Raw genomic sequence first — 16,734 nt, 5'->3', positions numbered from 1 at the left:
TGCTGATGGAGTGCTGTCTCACTTTCAGTGCAGGACTGGTCCCTATTTCTGAAGCCTCCCCCTTGAAAGTTGTTAGCATTCTAATATTGGGCATGGTCTTGACCCACCACCTCTATTGTGGTCATTCTCATACTGCAGACTAACAGAAGGATCGAGTGCCATTCCAATGGTGCTCGAGCAGTTTAGGAGCATGTAAACTTTAATCACTTGTCACACTCACTATCACACATGCAAATATTAGATACAGATTAAGATAAAACCATAATTATTAAAATGGAATTGATAACCCAGCATTCTCTGTCAAAGTAGACCTGTCTTCATAGTTGAGTTGAGACTTTTGTTGGCATGATGATCTTTAGAAACAAAGGATTCACATGAACCTGTGAAGCTGGTTGTAGATGAATAGTGTGGCTCTGCTGTGGACTTGGAAGCTGGAGCCAGTTCAGTACTTTGGCTGCATCAAGAGGACTTTCAGCTCTGTTGGTTCAGCCATCTCTGATGTTTCTGACCTCTCTTGGTGTTTCAGATTTTGGCTTTGCTTTGTTCAGGTTGTTTCATACTAGAAATCCTGAAAATGAGTTTTAGTCACATAACTGTGGGCTTAGCACTTCTGGCATCCAGACCACCACAATACAATAGTTTTTCACTCTCATTTCTGCCCAACTTGAGCTCAAATATTCTCCTTTGTTCAATATGGCATTCGGAGACCAAGACTCTACAGATCCCACCTTTCTCAAAAGTTAATCCTTAAACAATGAGATGTTTAAACTTCACAGGGGGCTTGATCATTAACCAAATATTGGCCACAAGAATCAAATACTGTCTACAGTTTAAATGTCCATAGTCATATGTTAAGGTGCATTCATTTGAATTTGCGGCCATGTTCACAAAGTCATATCTTATAGTCTGTAATATCCAATATCCTCATGATTGCACAGAGCTTGGCACAATGATTAACTCATGTCTGAATATGCTACAGTAAAGTCATTAAAATGTAAACATACTTGTGGAGGACTTTCCAACGAAGAGAGTCAGGATGCAACAAGATCACTTGGGGAATTTACAGGTACTATTGTCTAGTGTTTCAATCCCAGTTGATATTACTACTGGGCGGTCAGAGTGAAACCCCAGCTCTATTGATCGTAACTTTTACTTTTATTTAATGACGTAAATGGGCAGAGTCGCAGGACTGATGATTAACTTTTAACGACAGGTTAAAACATGTATTAAAGAAGATTAGCTACAATACATTACTCCTTCACCTCAGTTATACCATTACAGATTTATAATGATAACACAAGTCACAAAATAAATCTTAAGCTCATGTTCTCTGTAGATACACAGTCCACGTAAACCAATAGGCAAAATGTGGCCAGACATGCCACACTCTGAAACCAAGTGACAGTTGCCACCCAATACAATTTCTGTGGACTTCTCAAAAGTCAGTGAGAGCCAACTGGTCTCACTGAAGCTCTGACTTCCACATGAATGTTTCCATACTCAAAAAACATGCTTGGAATCTTCCCCAAAACAAAGCTCCCTCTTGGATGCCTTCAAGGATCCACCTCCAGGATTTCAACCTCTTCTTTTGGTATTCCTCTATCTTGGATTGCCATGTGCATTCAAGCTTCCCCACAATCTCTCAAGTACCTATCCATGCCAACAGAACATCACTGCTTTAAGGGTGTATGAAGATGTCACCAAACTTTTGATTTACATCTGATGTCTGGGCTTCTCAGTTAGCTGACTATAAATCTGGCTCTTGCAGCTATCTCTTTAATTCAGGGCACTTTCTCTGTTTCTTACTTGAACTCTCCTGAATTGGACCTTGTTCAGCTATTTGTTATTTTAACTGTCTTCAACTCTTTGTTTTGGTACTTTCTTTTCTTCTTTTGAAAAGTCTGCTTCCTACAGCTCCCTTGTCCTGTCCAGTTTCTCCTGGCTCTACAACTAACTCAAAAGTTATTTGTCTTAGGCTGGCCCCTGGTTGCTAAGTAAAAGTCGAATTTTCCTTTAAACCCTGTTTATTTTAAAGTTTCAAATTCTTATAACTATGCATGCACCGAAGCCAAACTGAAGTCACTAACCCTTTCAAATACAGACTGACAAAACTAACCATATTTAAAGCTATATCCTCTTTCTAACACCCACAAGTACAAATTATTTAAAACTACCTTTGTTGCCTGACAAAACGCAAACACAATGCTAATCCAAGACTTGGTGTTCTAAACTTAAAATCTAAAAAAGCAGATGTGAACAGCTGCTTTTTATTCCCTGTTATGTGACAATGGCTTATGACATTGAATCATTTGTGTGATTAATTAAGTATTGATTCTGTGGCCACATGATCAAAGCTGGCTTGAGACAGCAAATATCTTATTCTGCGAACAGCCTAGAAGGGTCAGTCTGGGATTCAAGTCGAGAAGGAAGCCATATCTTGCCCAATACAGGGAACAGCCTGCCTCAGAAGTCACCTTTAGGAGAGAATTAGGTTTATTCATTTAACCTGCAGTTCTTCACCATAGGAGTCTCACCACCCTCGACTGAAAAGCCATAAACTTGCTATTGTTTGGGGTGAACTAGTGTGAATTAATGACCAGAAATCTCCAACCTTTATTTTCCTTCAATACATCGGGAGAGAATCCTTTCAGTCTGCAGCATTACAACTACCATCTTGTGCATGGATTAGAATTACCTTTTGTTTCCTCTTTTAAGGTGAACGTGCTATATGTTTGAAAATTCTCGCGTGTGCATCTTTGTGCGAGTGTGTCCGAGCGTGCATTTGGTTGAATGCGAGGAGTGTTTGTTGTGTTTACACCTTGGGTGTTGTGAAAAATGTTTATCCTTTCCATTGATTTAAACTCACAATAAATCCTGTTTGTATCTGACCTTAGAAGTGAGTGCACTCAAGTGGTTCAACCTTGCCTGTAAAATTTATCTTGTTTTGGTCAGCTGAGAGATGAGAAAAGGGTGAAATTACCACACATCTCTCCTCATCTGTAACAATAAGCAATATTTTTACAACTTATATAAAATACATGGATGAATGTACCAAAATATGGTTGCTAAATTTGCTGATGACACTAAGATAGGTAGGATGATAAGATGTGAAGATGACATAAAGGAAAAAGCTACAAAGGAATTTGGATAGGGTGAGTGGGCAGAGATCTAGCAAATGGGTTATGTGGGAAAATGTGAAATTGTCCAATTTGGCAGGGAGAATAAAAAACCATATTATGAAAAAGTGAGTGATCACAGAATTCTGAGATGCAGAAGGATCTGGGTGTCCGAGTGCATGAATGGCAAAAATGGTTACAGATACAGCAAGTAATTAGAAAAGCTAATATATCATTTATTTAAGAGGGAGTTGAATTCAAAAGTAGGGAGGTTATGCAGGGTAGGGCATTGCTGAGACCACATCTGGAGTACTATGTAAAGTTTTGGTCTCTATTTAAGGAAAGTTGCAAATGCATTGGAAGCAATTTAGGAAAGGTTTACTAATGCCTGGAATGGGCGGGTTGTCTTATGAGGAAAGTTTGGACAGGCTATGCTCACATCTGTGAGAGTTTAGAAGTGCAAGAGGCAACTTGATTGAAACAAATAAGATGCTGAGGGTTCTTGACAGAGTGGATGGAGAGGAGGCTTCCTCTTGTGGGAGAATCTAGAACTAAGGGTCACTGTTTAAGAATAAGAGGTTGTCCATATAGGACAGAGATGAAGGAAAGCGTCCTCTCTCATGGGATCAAGTATCTTTGGAACTCTTCCTCAAAAGGCAGTGGAAGCCGTGTCTTTGAATATTTTTCAAGGCAGAGGTGGATAGTTTCTTTATAAGCAGTAAGATAGGAGGGTAGGCGGAAATGTGGAGTTGAGATTACAATCAGATCAGTCATGGTCTTATTGAATGGCAGAGCAGGCTTGAAGGGCTAGGTGGCCTACTCCTGCTTCTAATTCGTATGCTTGTAAGCAATATTAACAAATTTTCAAGCCATAATGCTGAAACACCTTTTCTTTTAAGACCATTATTTTTGCCAGCAGCAGAATTAAATTTAACTGGAAATGCAAATAGATCATATTATGCCGCATTATTGATTACCATAAAATCTTCAAAAAGGCAAAATTCCTTTCTCTGAAAGATATAAAATTACCTTTCTTCAAAATCCAGGTGTTAATGCATTTTTATGTTTGTCAAACACGGCTTTGTAAAAGAAACACACAAAACAGCTTTATAATAAAACTTAGTGTGCCCAATATTAAAAGTTGTCCGACACAAGTCACTTACTCGGTCTCCAGATGCAGGTTGCTGATGGGGGTGGTCCATAGTATATACCCTCGTGCCATCTCCCAAAAAGACGATTTACTACTTTTCCATTTTGGTCCATTATTGTCCCTTCCACCTCATTAACATTTGAATTCCAATATTTTGCCTAAAATAAAGGAAATTGCATGCAAGCCTTTTAACACAGAATCGTGAACATCTGTCAAGAATCATTCAAGTATTAAATGTAGCAGTAACTGTTGAAAATGAATCTTCCACAAATCAGAAAATTTACATTAATTTACTGGTTTGGGAAGTAACTTTAACTTAAATGGCTCTTAAATTAATCTCAGGCTTAAAATGCCCATGCAGCATCGGCTTTGATTTATCCCACATGTATCTAAGCAAATGCAATAAAGTTACAATTCACTGCCTTATGACTGATAACCCTTACAAAATGTAGTTTCTATAATTGCAAGTACTTCAGAGATCTATTCCTCAGCCTTCCTGCTAAACAGCTCTGGTCATACTAAATTAATTCAAAACAGATCACATAGTTGTGAAAATCTTAAGGTTGTTTCAACAAATGTTATGAGTTTGAAATTCAAACGTTTCATGTCTTTCTGGTTAATAGCCGCAAGTTACACTCTCCACCATTGTCTGGATAATCCACACTTTATCATCCTACAAAAAACAAGTTTAATACTCTGATGTCTAGAATCAACTGGCATTCTCCTGCAATTATCTAGTATGAAGCAGCTGACTAACACCCTGAATTTTCTTGACAGCCTCAGGAAATACAGGTGGACTCACATGTGGACAGGCATCATGTGGGGTAGGGCCTGGGTGGGATTGTGGTCGGTGCAGACTCGATGGGCCGAATGGCCTCCTTCTGCACTGTAGGGTTTCTATGATTTCTATGATGATGATCACATTATTTCAGATTCAATGCTTTTGTACAAGGAAGATTAGACCATAAGACATAGGAGCAGAATTAGGCCACTCGGCCCATCGAGTCTGCTCCGCCATTCAATCATGGCTGATATTTTTCTCATCGCCATTCTCCTGCCTTTTTCCCGTAATCCCTGATCCCCTTAAATCAAGAACCTATCTCTGTCTTAAAGACACTCGATGACCTGGCCTCCACAACCTTCTGTGGCAAAGAGTAGATCCACCACGCCCTATTATTTTTTTATTGTGGAAAAGGAATAATCAAGACTGCTAATGACAAGAAATTAAGATTTAAGCTGGTGATTCTGTTCAGTCCTTCATTTGGCCAAGACCTCTCTGCACATAGAATAGAGTTCTTGAGGGTTCAAGTGATTTTTCTTCTCCACAATTTCTAATTTACTTTAAGGTTATTTAATAAGGAAAAACTCTCTTTTTACACTTCTATCCCTCATGAAAAGCTGCACCATTTTCTAACAAAGTCAGATTTGTACAAAATTAGGTCAATGTCATCTGATGTGGTTAGGTTTGACCCAGTAAACGCTCTTGGCTGACATTCACAGTTTACTCATATCTGATAGAGCACAATTTAAAAAAAAAAAAATAGTGCAAGCAAGATTCATGGGAATGCAAGACTGCTTTCAGAAAACTTTAGTTTGTCCCTATTTGAAATAGAAAAATTGATCCTTCTTACCTTTACAAATGTCAACTTGCATTGGCATATGCTGTTATTTCTATTTTTTATGAGAATCTCTCCATAATGTTCTATCCACCTCTGCCCACTCAAAATATTGTGTACACAAGAGGTTACTTTATTCCACTCATAATGGTCTCGGTACCTGAGGAGCGAAGGTACTGATCAGTTAACAGATTTTCTTTTTTGCATGTGTACAGAAATATGTGTAGTAAATTTATTTTATATGTGCTTACTTAAAGACACAATCAATTTAATGATAACAAGTGCTATTACATGTTGAGAATTGACAGAAGAGTATAAACAACTGCAACCAATTTTAAATAAATTTGAGCTGGGCCACTGTAAACATCTTGGCTATGTTTTAAGCACAGAATCTGTAAACATCATGCTGGTCCACAGAATCCTGGGTTCGTCCTGAAAAGTATCCAAGTTGCAGTTCTTGTAACTTCTACCCAATACTGGTTCTAAGTCCAAGGTGCCAAATGTTACTCCTGGCTACTGGAATTCTAGAACTGGCAAGAGTCACTGGATGTCAGGGATTTCTGCCCACTGCATGCAGTGATAGTTGACCATTAGCAGATAGGAGACAATGCATTTTGGAAGGTCTAATACAGATAGGAAATATACAGTAAATGGCAGAACCCCTAAGAGTATTGATAGGCAAAGGGATCTGGGTGTACAGGTACACAGGTCACTGAAAGTGGCAATGCAGGTGGAGAAGGTGGTCAAGAAGGCATACGGCATGCGTGCCTTCAATCGGCTGGGGTATTGAGTTTAAAAATTGGCAAGTCATGTTGCAGCTTTATAGAACCTTAGTTAGGCCGCACTTAGAATATAGTGTTCAATTCTGGTCGCCACACTACCAGAAGGATGTGGAGGCTTTGGAGAGGGTACAGAAAAGATTTACCAGGATGTTGCCTGGTATGGAGGGCATTAGCTATGAGGAGAGGTTGGAGAAACTTGGTTTGTTCTCACTGGAGCGACGGAGGTTGAGGAGAGACCTGATAGAAATCTACAAGATTATGAGGGGCATGGACAGAGTGGATAGTCAGAAGCTTTTTCCCAGGTTGGAAGAGTCAATTACTAGGGGCATAGGTTTAAGGAATGCCGGGCAAAGTTTAAAAGGAGATGTACGAGGCAGATTTTTTACACAGAGTAGTGGGTGCCTGGAACTCGTTGCCGGGGGAGGTAGTGGATATAGTAGTGACTTTTAAGGGGCGTCTTGACAAGTACATGAATAGGATGGGAATAGAGGGATATGGTCCCCGGAAGGGTTGGGGGATTTAGTTAAGTCGGGCAGCATGGTCGGTGCAGGCTTAGGGAGCCGAAGGGCCTGTTCCTGTGCTGTAATTTTCTTTGTTCTAGGAGTCAGTAGTGGCTGGGAGGATTAAATCTATGATACCAATTTCATACACTGCATGAAGAGGGAGAAGTAGTGCAGGCATGGCAGGGAAGGGAATAGAGAAGAATGATGAACAAAGTAGTAAACAAGTCAAACTTTTCAACAGACTTAAATCTGTAGCAGCTCACAATAATAGTCGCAATTATAATAGCAGCAACAGGTCAAAGACCACCTTTTGTGTTATAATTTGATACAATTCTGTAATGTCCTAACTATGTTAGGGGTTGTGGGTTTTAACAAAACAAAAATGTGGTTTTTACATGTTGTTTCAAACTAACAAGGTTTGTTGAAAAAGATATTCTCTGTTCTGCAGAGGACAGGCTGAAAGTAAAACTGCAGCCTCTGAAAACACACTGATGATTTCACCATCAAATCATGTGATCGGTTCTTAAAACAATCTGCAAACATTTTAATATATAATATCCCTCCCCTTTTACTTCTGTGATCTTGACAACAAATTAATATGACATAGGATCAATAATACTCTAGACAATAGTGCAAATAATAAAAGTTGATCAGGAGGATGTCTATTTTTCTTTGGTTGTATACAATGTTCTGGAATGTGGCTGCCCTTGACACCAAAAGTAGAATTTGGAATTTGACTTCAGTGGACACTTCTCTTGAAACTAATTCTGCATCATTCACATGTTGTATAATACCCAAGACACAATCAGGCAACTTAGATTCAACTAAGTCTTCATTAGTAGTATTCACAACACCAGGGATTAAAGAAGTTGGTACTTCTGGAAATGATTGTGAGAAATAATTTCAAGATGACATTTGGTTAGCATGGCATTGTCAAACAAGTTCAGCTTCAGTTTGAACCCAGTAAGAAATTGGACCTTTTTTGGTAAAATAAATTTTGGCTGGTACCCAATTCTCACTTGTGGCATAATTACGTGCTAACACTATCTCCTTGTTGAAACGGGTATGGTTATACCCTCACTAGTTATCTAGCAACTTATTATTGTTTACGCTCTACTATCTATGAAATGTCTGGTGGTAATAACAAATCAAATGTAGTTCTCAATTTAAGAGAAGTAATGCAGGTGAATTTGGCAGTCACGAGTAGTGTTTCTATCAGATGCAAAAAGTTATTCACATGACCTTGCTCTTTTGAAACTTTTAAAGAATATTTCAAGAATTGTACGATTTCAGCTAATCTACTGATTGATGGATGATAAGGTGTGGATTTTTATTTGCTGAATACAATTGTCAAGCTCGAAGAAAACTATGAACCATTATCGCCAACAATCTGATCGGTTTACCAAATCTTGCAAAAATTTCATCAAAAGTTTCAATGGTTTGTGCAGATGTAGTAGATCGCATGAAGGCCAGAAGTACCAAGAACATGTAACCCTCAAACGGACCAGCAAAACTGATATGCAATCATTGCCATGGCATTTTAGGCCACACCCAAGGGTGTGGAGAGGACAACAGTGGTGTATTTCTTATTCGTGCACAGGATTGACACTGTCCCACATTTCTTTCAGTCTGAGCATTAATATGCGGCCACCAAAAGTAACTATGTGCCAATTCCTTCATCTTCTTTCAGGATGACCTCATGTAGTTGTTCCAGAACTCTTCCACGCAGGCTAGGAGGAATGATCATTTGGATTCCCCACAATAGATATACAATTGGATAGTCAATTCAAGCTTTCTTGAAACAAATGGTTTAAAATCAGGACGCGGGCGATGCATTCCAGCTATTGTTCCTTTCAATTCCACACCCATCACCTTTCACATCACATGATTATTTCTGCTACGTCTCTGAACTGGAGAAGCTGTCACAGGAAAGTGATCTACTAGTGAAAACTAAAGATTGGCAAAACTAGTTGGTGGTGCTTCTAAAATGGCATCCATCCTTTTAGCTGCTTTATGTAGGCCTTTGGAGTGATGTCTGGGAAAAGTCACATTTTTCTTTCTTGATACACAGACCATGCACAAGATGATGTTCCAATCAAGCGTGCTTATTCACTGGACTCTAACTAGAATAAATATCATCCAGGTAACAATGTACACCAAGAGACCACTTAAAACTAGGCAACTCCACTGTTTGTCCATTCAACTCTACGTTGACCATGTTGTAATCTTTTAACAGCACAATCTTTTCTTGTATGTCCTTAAATTCACATCAGCAGGTTTTAAAGGAAGATGCTTCAGCTTTTATTCATATTAAAGATACAGCAGTACCAGTATCATTCTCCATTGCTATCCACTTAACTTCAGAATTACTCAAAATCTGAGAAATCTACCCTGTATGGATAAGACATTCAGTGGAAATCTTTCATTATATTTCTGGACATTGTATTCACAGTTGTAATTCTTTTCTTTCATGTTGCAAGTTCTTTTTGCAGAATGCAACTTGTTCTTCCTCTTGAAGGTAACCAGATCCTTCATCCGAATATTCTTTTCTGGGATAAGCTGATCTAGTCCAAGCAAGCTGTTGCCACGTGAAGCATTTTGTCACAATTGTTGCATTGACTAACCTTCACTCATTTTGGCACATCTGTGACATGTTTGTTGTTATTTTGGCTTCTTATGAGTAGTTCCCAATTTGTGGATCTTAATTCCTGCACCAAATTGTGAAGCCTCTTTCACAGTCAGTTCCATCGACACTGCAATTTCTACTGCTGTCCTTAAAGTCATAGCATGTTCAGTAAGCAATCTGCTTTGGATAGCCTCATTTTCGACACCACAAACACCTCAAAGAGCATATTCCAATAACTCACCAAACTTACAATATTGTGCCAGACTTTTTAAGGTTGCCACAAACTGAGCAATGATTTCACCTTCCACTTGATTCCTTTGGTGGAATCTGAACCATTCCGTGATGATCAGTGACTTTGGAGAGTAATGCTCTTCAAGGATGTTGGTCAACTCATTGTAACATTTGGTTCCTGGCTTTGCTGGGTGAACCAAGCACCTGAGCAAATTGTAGGTTTTATTTCCTATTGTACTGAAAAGCAGATACGAGAAACTCAGTTGCAATTTCATTTCCTTGTACAAAGTATTGAAAACGCTCAGCTTAGGAACTCCATGCTCACTTTCTTCATTGAAGGGGGCCCATGGATCCTAATTGTTCTATGATTTCTCTTGCAGGCACTTGAGGCTGCCCAGTATATTTTGTCTTTCCAGTACTCCCCTTTTTTCCCTTAGAGACCATTAACTTGATGTATTTCTTTTTCCAAACAACCCCAGCTGCATAGCAAAGCATCCCTTTTTATCCAAAGATGCCAGATAATGCCTAGAATCTCGCCCTTCTCTGTTTGAAATATCTCCTCATTTAAAACCAACCAAAGAGCTTTCTGTTTCTTGGCCTTCCTGCACTGGAACTTCAATCTTTAACCCCGTTATTGCTTCTCCTCAGCCTTCTAAAATTTGAAGTTTGAGGATCACCAATTTTTATCTTAGGATCTTTTCTCAATGTTCTCGATGCAACAAAATCCCGACTTGTCGCCAATTTTCTTTTTGTAGTGTCCTAATGCTGGTTGTGGGTTTTAACAAAAAGAACGCGGTTTGCAGAAGATTCAAGCTGACAACATTTATTGAAAAAGATGTTCTTTGTACCTCACAGGGCATAAACAAAGTAAAAGAGCAGCCTCTGAAAACACCTTAATGTGTTAAAGCAACCTGCAACTCTTTTAAATATATACAGGTTTGACAAAGTTCGGTGAAACTATTGCCACAATTTCCCAGTGGGAATGGCTGGTTTATTTTTTAATCCAAATACACTGGCAGAATATGTGGAGGGAAATTCAGAATAGATTCCAAAATATTTATCTAATTTTAGTGACACTAGAGTTGTTAAATTGAAGTAAAATAAAGTACAGCACATTGCTGAGGGACAGGTTAAAATTTGCATCAAGAATCTTGAACAATAATTTAACAGTTTCACACAAATATGGACAAGATTTGATCTTCAAAACATGAGGGATAATCCCAGTATCAGATGCTGTACAAAAAAAGTGCTGGAAAAACTCAGCAGGTATACAAGTAAGCCAAAGAAAATTTGACTTCATGTCCCTCATGGAGTCAGCACTTCCAGGCACAGCATACATTCTGTCCAGAATCAATGAACCACATAGTAACAATTGCGTGTGGGGAAACATTTAAAAAGCCAATAATAACTTCCTTAAAAAAAACTGCTGCTGCAATAGTGTTAATTAACCAGAAATTTGAAGTATTAGCACTTGACATTTCTTTAGCTTTTGAAGGTAAATACTGAGTCAATGACAAAATAGATTACAGAAAAAGCTCAATCAAGCAATGTTTTCCCCTCTATCCACCTGTTGCAACAAAGATAGCCTTTTTGCAAATCTGGCTCTCAGCCAAGCATGGATAATGCACCCATCCTTCCATTGCAAAAATCATACCATCTGGGGCATTTCTTCCCAAAGGCGGGTGCATTGAGCTGGAAAATATCTTGACTTTTCACTTCAAGGTGAAAATCTGGCCCTGTGTGTCTACTCAATTCAAGTGCTTTAAGGAACTTAATGTTTTACCTTTGGATACACTGTGTTTCTCCGTATTTTGTACTATTGAGATCTTTCAATGTACACTTTTCTCTTGGCTATAATTATTTATAAATTAATGAAGAACAGCCCAAAGTGACAGAGCCCTTATTCAAATATGCTGATTGGGGTTCATGACATTATCAGACACGGGCAACAATTTTATGCTTGACCTGAACAGGAATCTGTCATTCCAGTGGGACTTGCAAGAAATGTTGAGGCCTCTCCACCCTTTGACTCCTTCCCTGCCGCAAGAACCCTCACTCTTGAATTCCCTTGCCCTACACCTATCTAAAAGCTGCCTGGTAGACAAGGGCCACAAAACTATCTGGAAGCTGGCAGCCATTTCATGCATACTTCCCAACCATGCCTCATATAATGTGATCCAGAGGCTAGTTAAAGTTGCCAAGGAATCCTAATACAGTTGGCAAATAGAAAAGTAATTGAAACCAGCAGGCACCCACCAGAAATCCACTGGCTGCCAACGTTCTACCTTTTGCTTTGGCACTGGCATTTGTACACAATCCTAGGCTATGGTAATGCTGTGCTTGTTGTGTAACTGGAACATTAATTAATCCAAAGACTCATACCACTAATCCAGAACAAAAGTTCAAATTTCAATTTAAACATAGTTTTAAGTTGGGAAATAAATTAGACTAAATGAGAAGTCAGGTGGTGAAATGTTGTTTTTGCGCTGTTTACAGAGCAATGACACATCTCACACAGAAACTTATGATCTTCATGTATGCACTCTAGAATTTGTTGTCCACTTTGCGCATAAATAAGGTTAGTATTGTCAGCCTCACCATTACCCTCGACAGCAAAATCTGACCAAAAATGTTTTTTGCTTTGTTTTGCTTATATTCTTTTGAAAGGAAATATTGCTTAATTGCTCACACAAGTGTAAGTTTCATATGTAAGACTGGGTAATTTGTACATAGACAAATAACTCTCCTCTGAAATGCTTCAGGACATGTTTCTACATTATATGGACTGAATGAATGAGTTGTTGTTGCAGATGGGCAGTATTCATAATACTTTGCATTATTCCATAAATAAAATATCTGAGAAAGATGTAATTAAGTATATGTACTACTTCTAAGAAAACATTATCTGGTTATCTAGCAGTGTTCTAAAGAGCTACATTAAGTTGATCGATAGAATGTTGGTATAAGATGGGCTGGTAAACAGTGAGTAATCAGGAGATGTAAATGATGCATCAGCCCAGTACACCCACTGTGCATATGCTTATGGATGAGGTGTGCAATTAGGCAAGCAACCTGTATTATATAAGGTTGATCCTTTGTCCAATAATATTCTAATTACAGAACAAAAACACTTAGCTTGATTAACTTTAAAGTGAAACAAATGGAACTTGAATGAAAGAACTCTTCCGATAAAGCAAACTGGTATACTAAAATATAAAGGATTAATGATGACTTCATTATCCATCTTGCTGAAGACTGAAAATAAATTTTAGTCAATTCTTAGCAGATTTTCCAGGTTTTAAGGAAACCATACATATGGCACGAATATCCTGAAAAAGCCAGTTAAACATTACTAGAAGAATGCCACTTTAGTAAGTTTAAGCAAGATCTGCCAACTATTTATTAGTTGCACAATTTAAGGGATAAAATGAAACAAGTTATTCTTCAAAACACACAAACCACCTTAAATCTTCAGGTGCCACACTAAGGATGGCATAAAGTTAAAAGTTGCTGAACATATTTCTGGCACAGAGAAAAACTGCCTCTAGACTGAGAGTTCATGTCGCCAATTCTAAGTGCCCAAGTCTTGCATTTCCCCATTAATAATGTCCTTGATGATCAGATTATATCAAATTGTTCAACTGTTTCTATGTTTCTAATGAATCGATTTTTAATCCAATGTAGATTACTTCTAAATTTGAATCAGTATTCATCCATAATTGACAAAGCGAATAGCCACTAGAGTGCAGGTATATGCCAAGGTTGATGGCAAAGCAGCTACACCTTCATCTGCATTGCCCAAAGTGGGAAGTTAGGAAGTAGTTGTTAGAAAAGAGGTCGTCGCTGTTGGATTCTAAGGAAATGTGGCTAGAATTCAGCTACGTGAATTCTAGCCTCAGTCGATGAGGATGACGGATTGTGCATCCTGGAAGAGAAACTATATATATATTTTTTAAAAGACATTTTAGGCATCTTCTGGCTCCTGTTCCTATTATTGCTAAGCTGGTTTGTTAAAATAGTAAATTGGGGCCTTAAGCACGTCACCAGAGTTCAATATTCATATTTATGGAAGTACCCAGCTACTTTACGGCAGGTATCGCGCTTGCTTGATAAGAGGACATCAATCCACAGGAAGGTTCGTAAGTTCAACAAGCCATTTTACACTTGCCAAATTCCAATGAGGACAAAGGAAAAACTGGCGTTGAAGTAAGTGATGTCCCTTTCCTCCTTCACATTTGTTGCATTCTTCAACCTGCATGCAATGTATACAAGCCATTTTATGGCTACACACCGTATAAAGTTTGGTGGATCAATTTAGTCAATTATTTATCAAGTTAGCCCTTCCAAAAGTGCATTCAATAGGGTAAGAGGGAAAGTAGACATAAAAGCTTTCCTGGAACAAGTCTTCTTAGCATCATCAGACTCAATTTTAAATCAATGCAAACTTGCTTAGTTGTTTTTTTTCCCCTGCAGCAGGATTCATTCGATAATGGTACTTACGATGGTAGAGTTACATGAATTGTGCCAACTGGAACAATCTCCATTGATTTACCCCAGAACTTGTTCTTCCACCTTACATCTAATAATACAGGAGGTAAATAAAGACTCCATAAATACAAAATGGCCCTTGTACACATCAGAAATGATTTTATATGTGCATATGAACATTATTCTGCAATTAAAGTTTCTATTAATTGAACTGCTTTTCCGATTGCCTCTCAATATAGATCATTCGGCTGCAAGCATTCTGCTTAATCGTGGAATTTACAAAACATCATAATCGGTTTCTGCTTGCTGACCAATTCATTTCATTACTGTTGTTCAAGGGCTGCCTACCTATTCAAGTCAATGGCAATATGTTCTTGATGGCATTGTAAGGACTTCTAGGATTTGTTCTTCCTATTTCGGAAATAAATGATTGGAACTTTTTGAAGAGCATTTGTGTTCATAGAATCTTACTCTTTTAGAGAAGCAACACAGATACAATGAGTCAAATGACCTCCTTTGTGCTGTGAAATATGATCCTATTCATCAACTTCCCTTTTAAAAGCTATCACCAACTCGGAATGCCTCATCAGAAAGGGATGGAGGTAACGTCAACTAACACTGCTTAAAAACAAAATCTGATATTAAATGTCACCTTCCATTGAAAAGTCCTATAATAGCTAAATCATCTGGAATATTTTTTCTGAAATGTATGTTATAATTATTGGCTCTGGCCAGAGGATAGGCTTGTGAAGCAGGTTTTTAAATTTTCTAAACTTCCAGTTTGTCAGTTCTGTTGATTTGCTGCTGTGCATGATGAGTAACAAGGTAAGCATTTCCTTTTGGACATTTAATCCCCTCCCAGATTACTTGGGGGGGGGGGGTTGAAATACAGGCGAAATCAACAGAGAGAAATATGAGTGCACCAAAACAGAAGAGCTAAATAAGGGTGAATGGGGTACTGAGTCAGGAATGTCAGGACAGGGAGGAATACGTAAAATGGGAATAGTGAGGCCAATATGGATAGCAACACAGCAAGATACAGAAAGAAGGGATGCATTATCAGCAACAGTGGAAAACATAAGAGTTACAAGGTTGCAACTCCCACAAATCAGTCTATAAGAGATTAACTGGTGATTCTAAATTGAAGTCCTCTAATTAAGCTCATTGGCAACTGAAAATAGTAATGCATTAGTTAACTCAACAAAATGACAGTTTTTTTGCCTCTATTAGATCTGCTAATAATCTTCTCAATTATTGTATAGAATCATAGAACCCTTATAGTGCAGAACATTCCGCCCATCAAGTCTGCACCGACTCTCCAAAACAGCATCTTACCCAGGCCCTATCCCTGCAACCCCACATATTTGCCCCACTAATCCTCCTAACCCACATATCCTGGGACAGTAAGGAGCAATTTAGCATGGTCGCTTCACCTAAGCTGAAGATTTAACTTAGACCTGGTGCACTTTACTCAGCAGCCAGCTAGCAGATGGTGTAGATACTCAAATGTAACATTATGATAGCATTGATGCAAAGACGTCCTAATTGTCAATTCATACTGGAATGCCAACTTAGCCCTAGAAACTAGTCATTCAGGGCCATGCTGAGATGGGGTGAATGACATTTAGTTCTTTCAATTAAAAGTTCTGATAAAAGGTTGAGGTTATTGTCTCCCAGGGTGGAATTTTTCAGCCCTTCTCCCAGCAGGATCTTCAGGTCCCAGCAAAGGCAAACCCCCCCACGACAGGTTCCTCAACAGTGTGGCCAGTAAGCAGCACAAATGGGACACTGACTTATGTGGGACAGAAGATCCCACTGGAGGTCAATGCCAAGCAGCCTGCATTGCTGGAAACCCTGCCATGGGGAGGGGTGTCGTTCTTCACTGTTCAGGACACCTAGACATGTAGCCTATGTACAGTATTTAGAACCAAGCGTCCAGTTGGATTTAAGGCAGAAGATGGTAGGGGCTCTAATACAGTATGACCTAGAGAGAAAATCAGTCTCAAAATAGATACATCTCTTTGCCAAGACTGCACCATAGAATCTAAATTAAACGATTTGTAACAAATAATGTTGCCAATTCTATGTAAGGTGTACCCCTACATAGTGGGTAAATGGAAACACTCCTAGGTCGAATTCTCTTTTCAATATGATAGCAGGTTTCTGTGCATATTCACACCCAGCTAAATAATGGATGGCAAAGATGTACATCCCTAACCCTG

The 16,734-nt window shown here is 38.7% G+C and overlaps 1 protein-coding gene across 2 annotated transcripts in view; it reads right to left on the bottom strand.

The window, feature by feature from the left end:
- osbpl3b (oxysterol binding protein-like 3b) overlaps positions 1-16,734 on the bottom strand; it is a 204,087-nt gene that overhangs the window by 30,538 nt on the left and 156,815 nt on the right. For both annotated transcript variants that reach the window (XM_078240221.1, XM_078240230.1), the window contains 3 exons: positions 14,525-14,603; positions 5,898-6,042; positions 4,280-4,424 (listed from right to left, as the gene is read on the bottom strand). In XM_078240221.1, coding sequence (XP_078096347.1) covers positions 4,280-4,424; positions 5,898-6,042; positions 14,525-14,603 — 369 coding nt within the window. The remainder of the gene's footprint in view (positions 1-4,279; positions 4,425-5,897; positions 6,043-14,524; positions 14,604-16,734) is intronic.

The sequence above is a fragment of the Mustelus asterias genome, chromosome 2 (assembly GCF_964213995.1).
Source record: "Mustelus asterias chromosome 2, sMusAst1.hap1.1, whole genome shotgun sequence".
NCBI classification, from domain to species: domain Eukaryota; kingdom Metazoa; phylum Chordata; class Chondrichthyes; order Carcharhiniformes; family Triakidae; genus Mustelus; species Mustelus asterias.
This window is presented reverse-complemented; position numbering and strand designations above follow the sequence as displayed.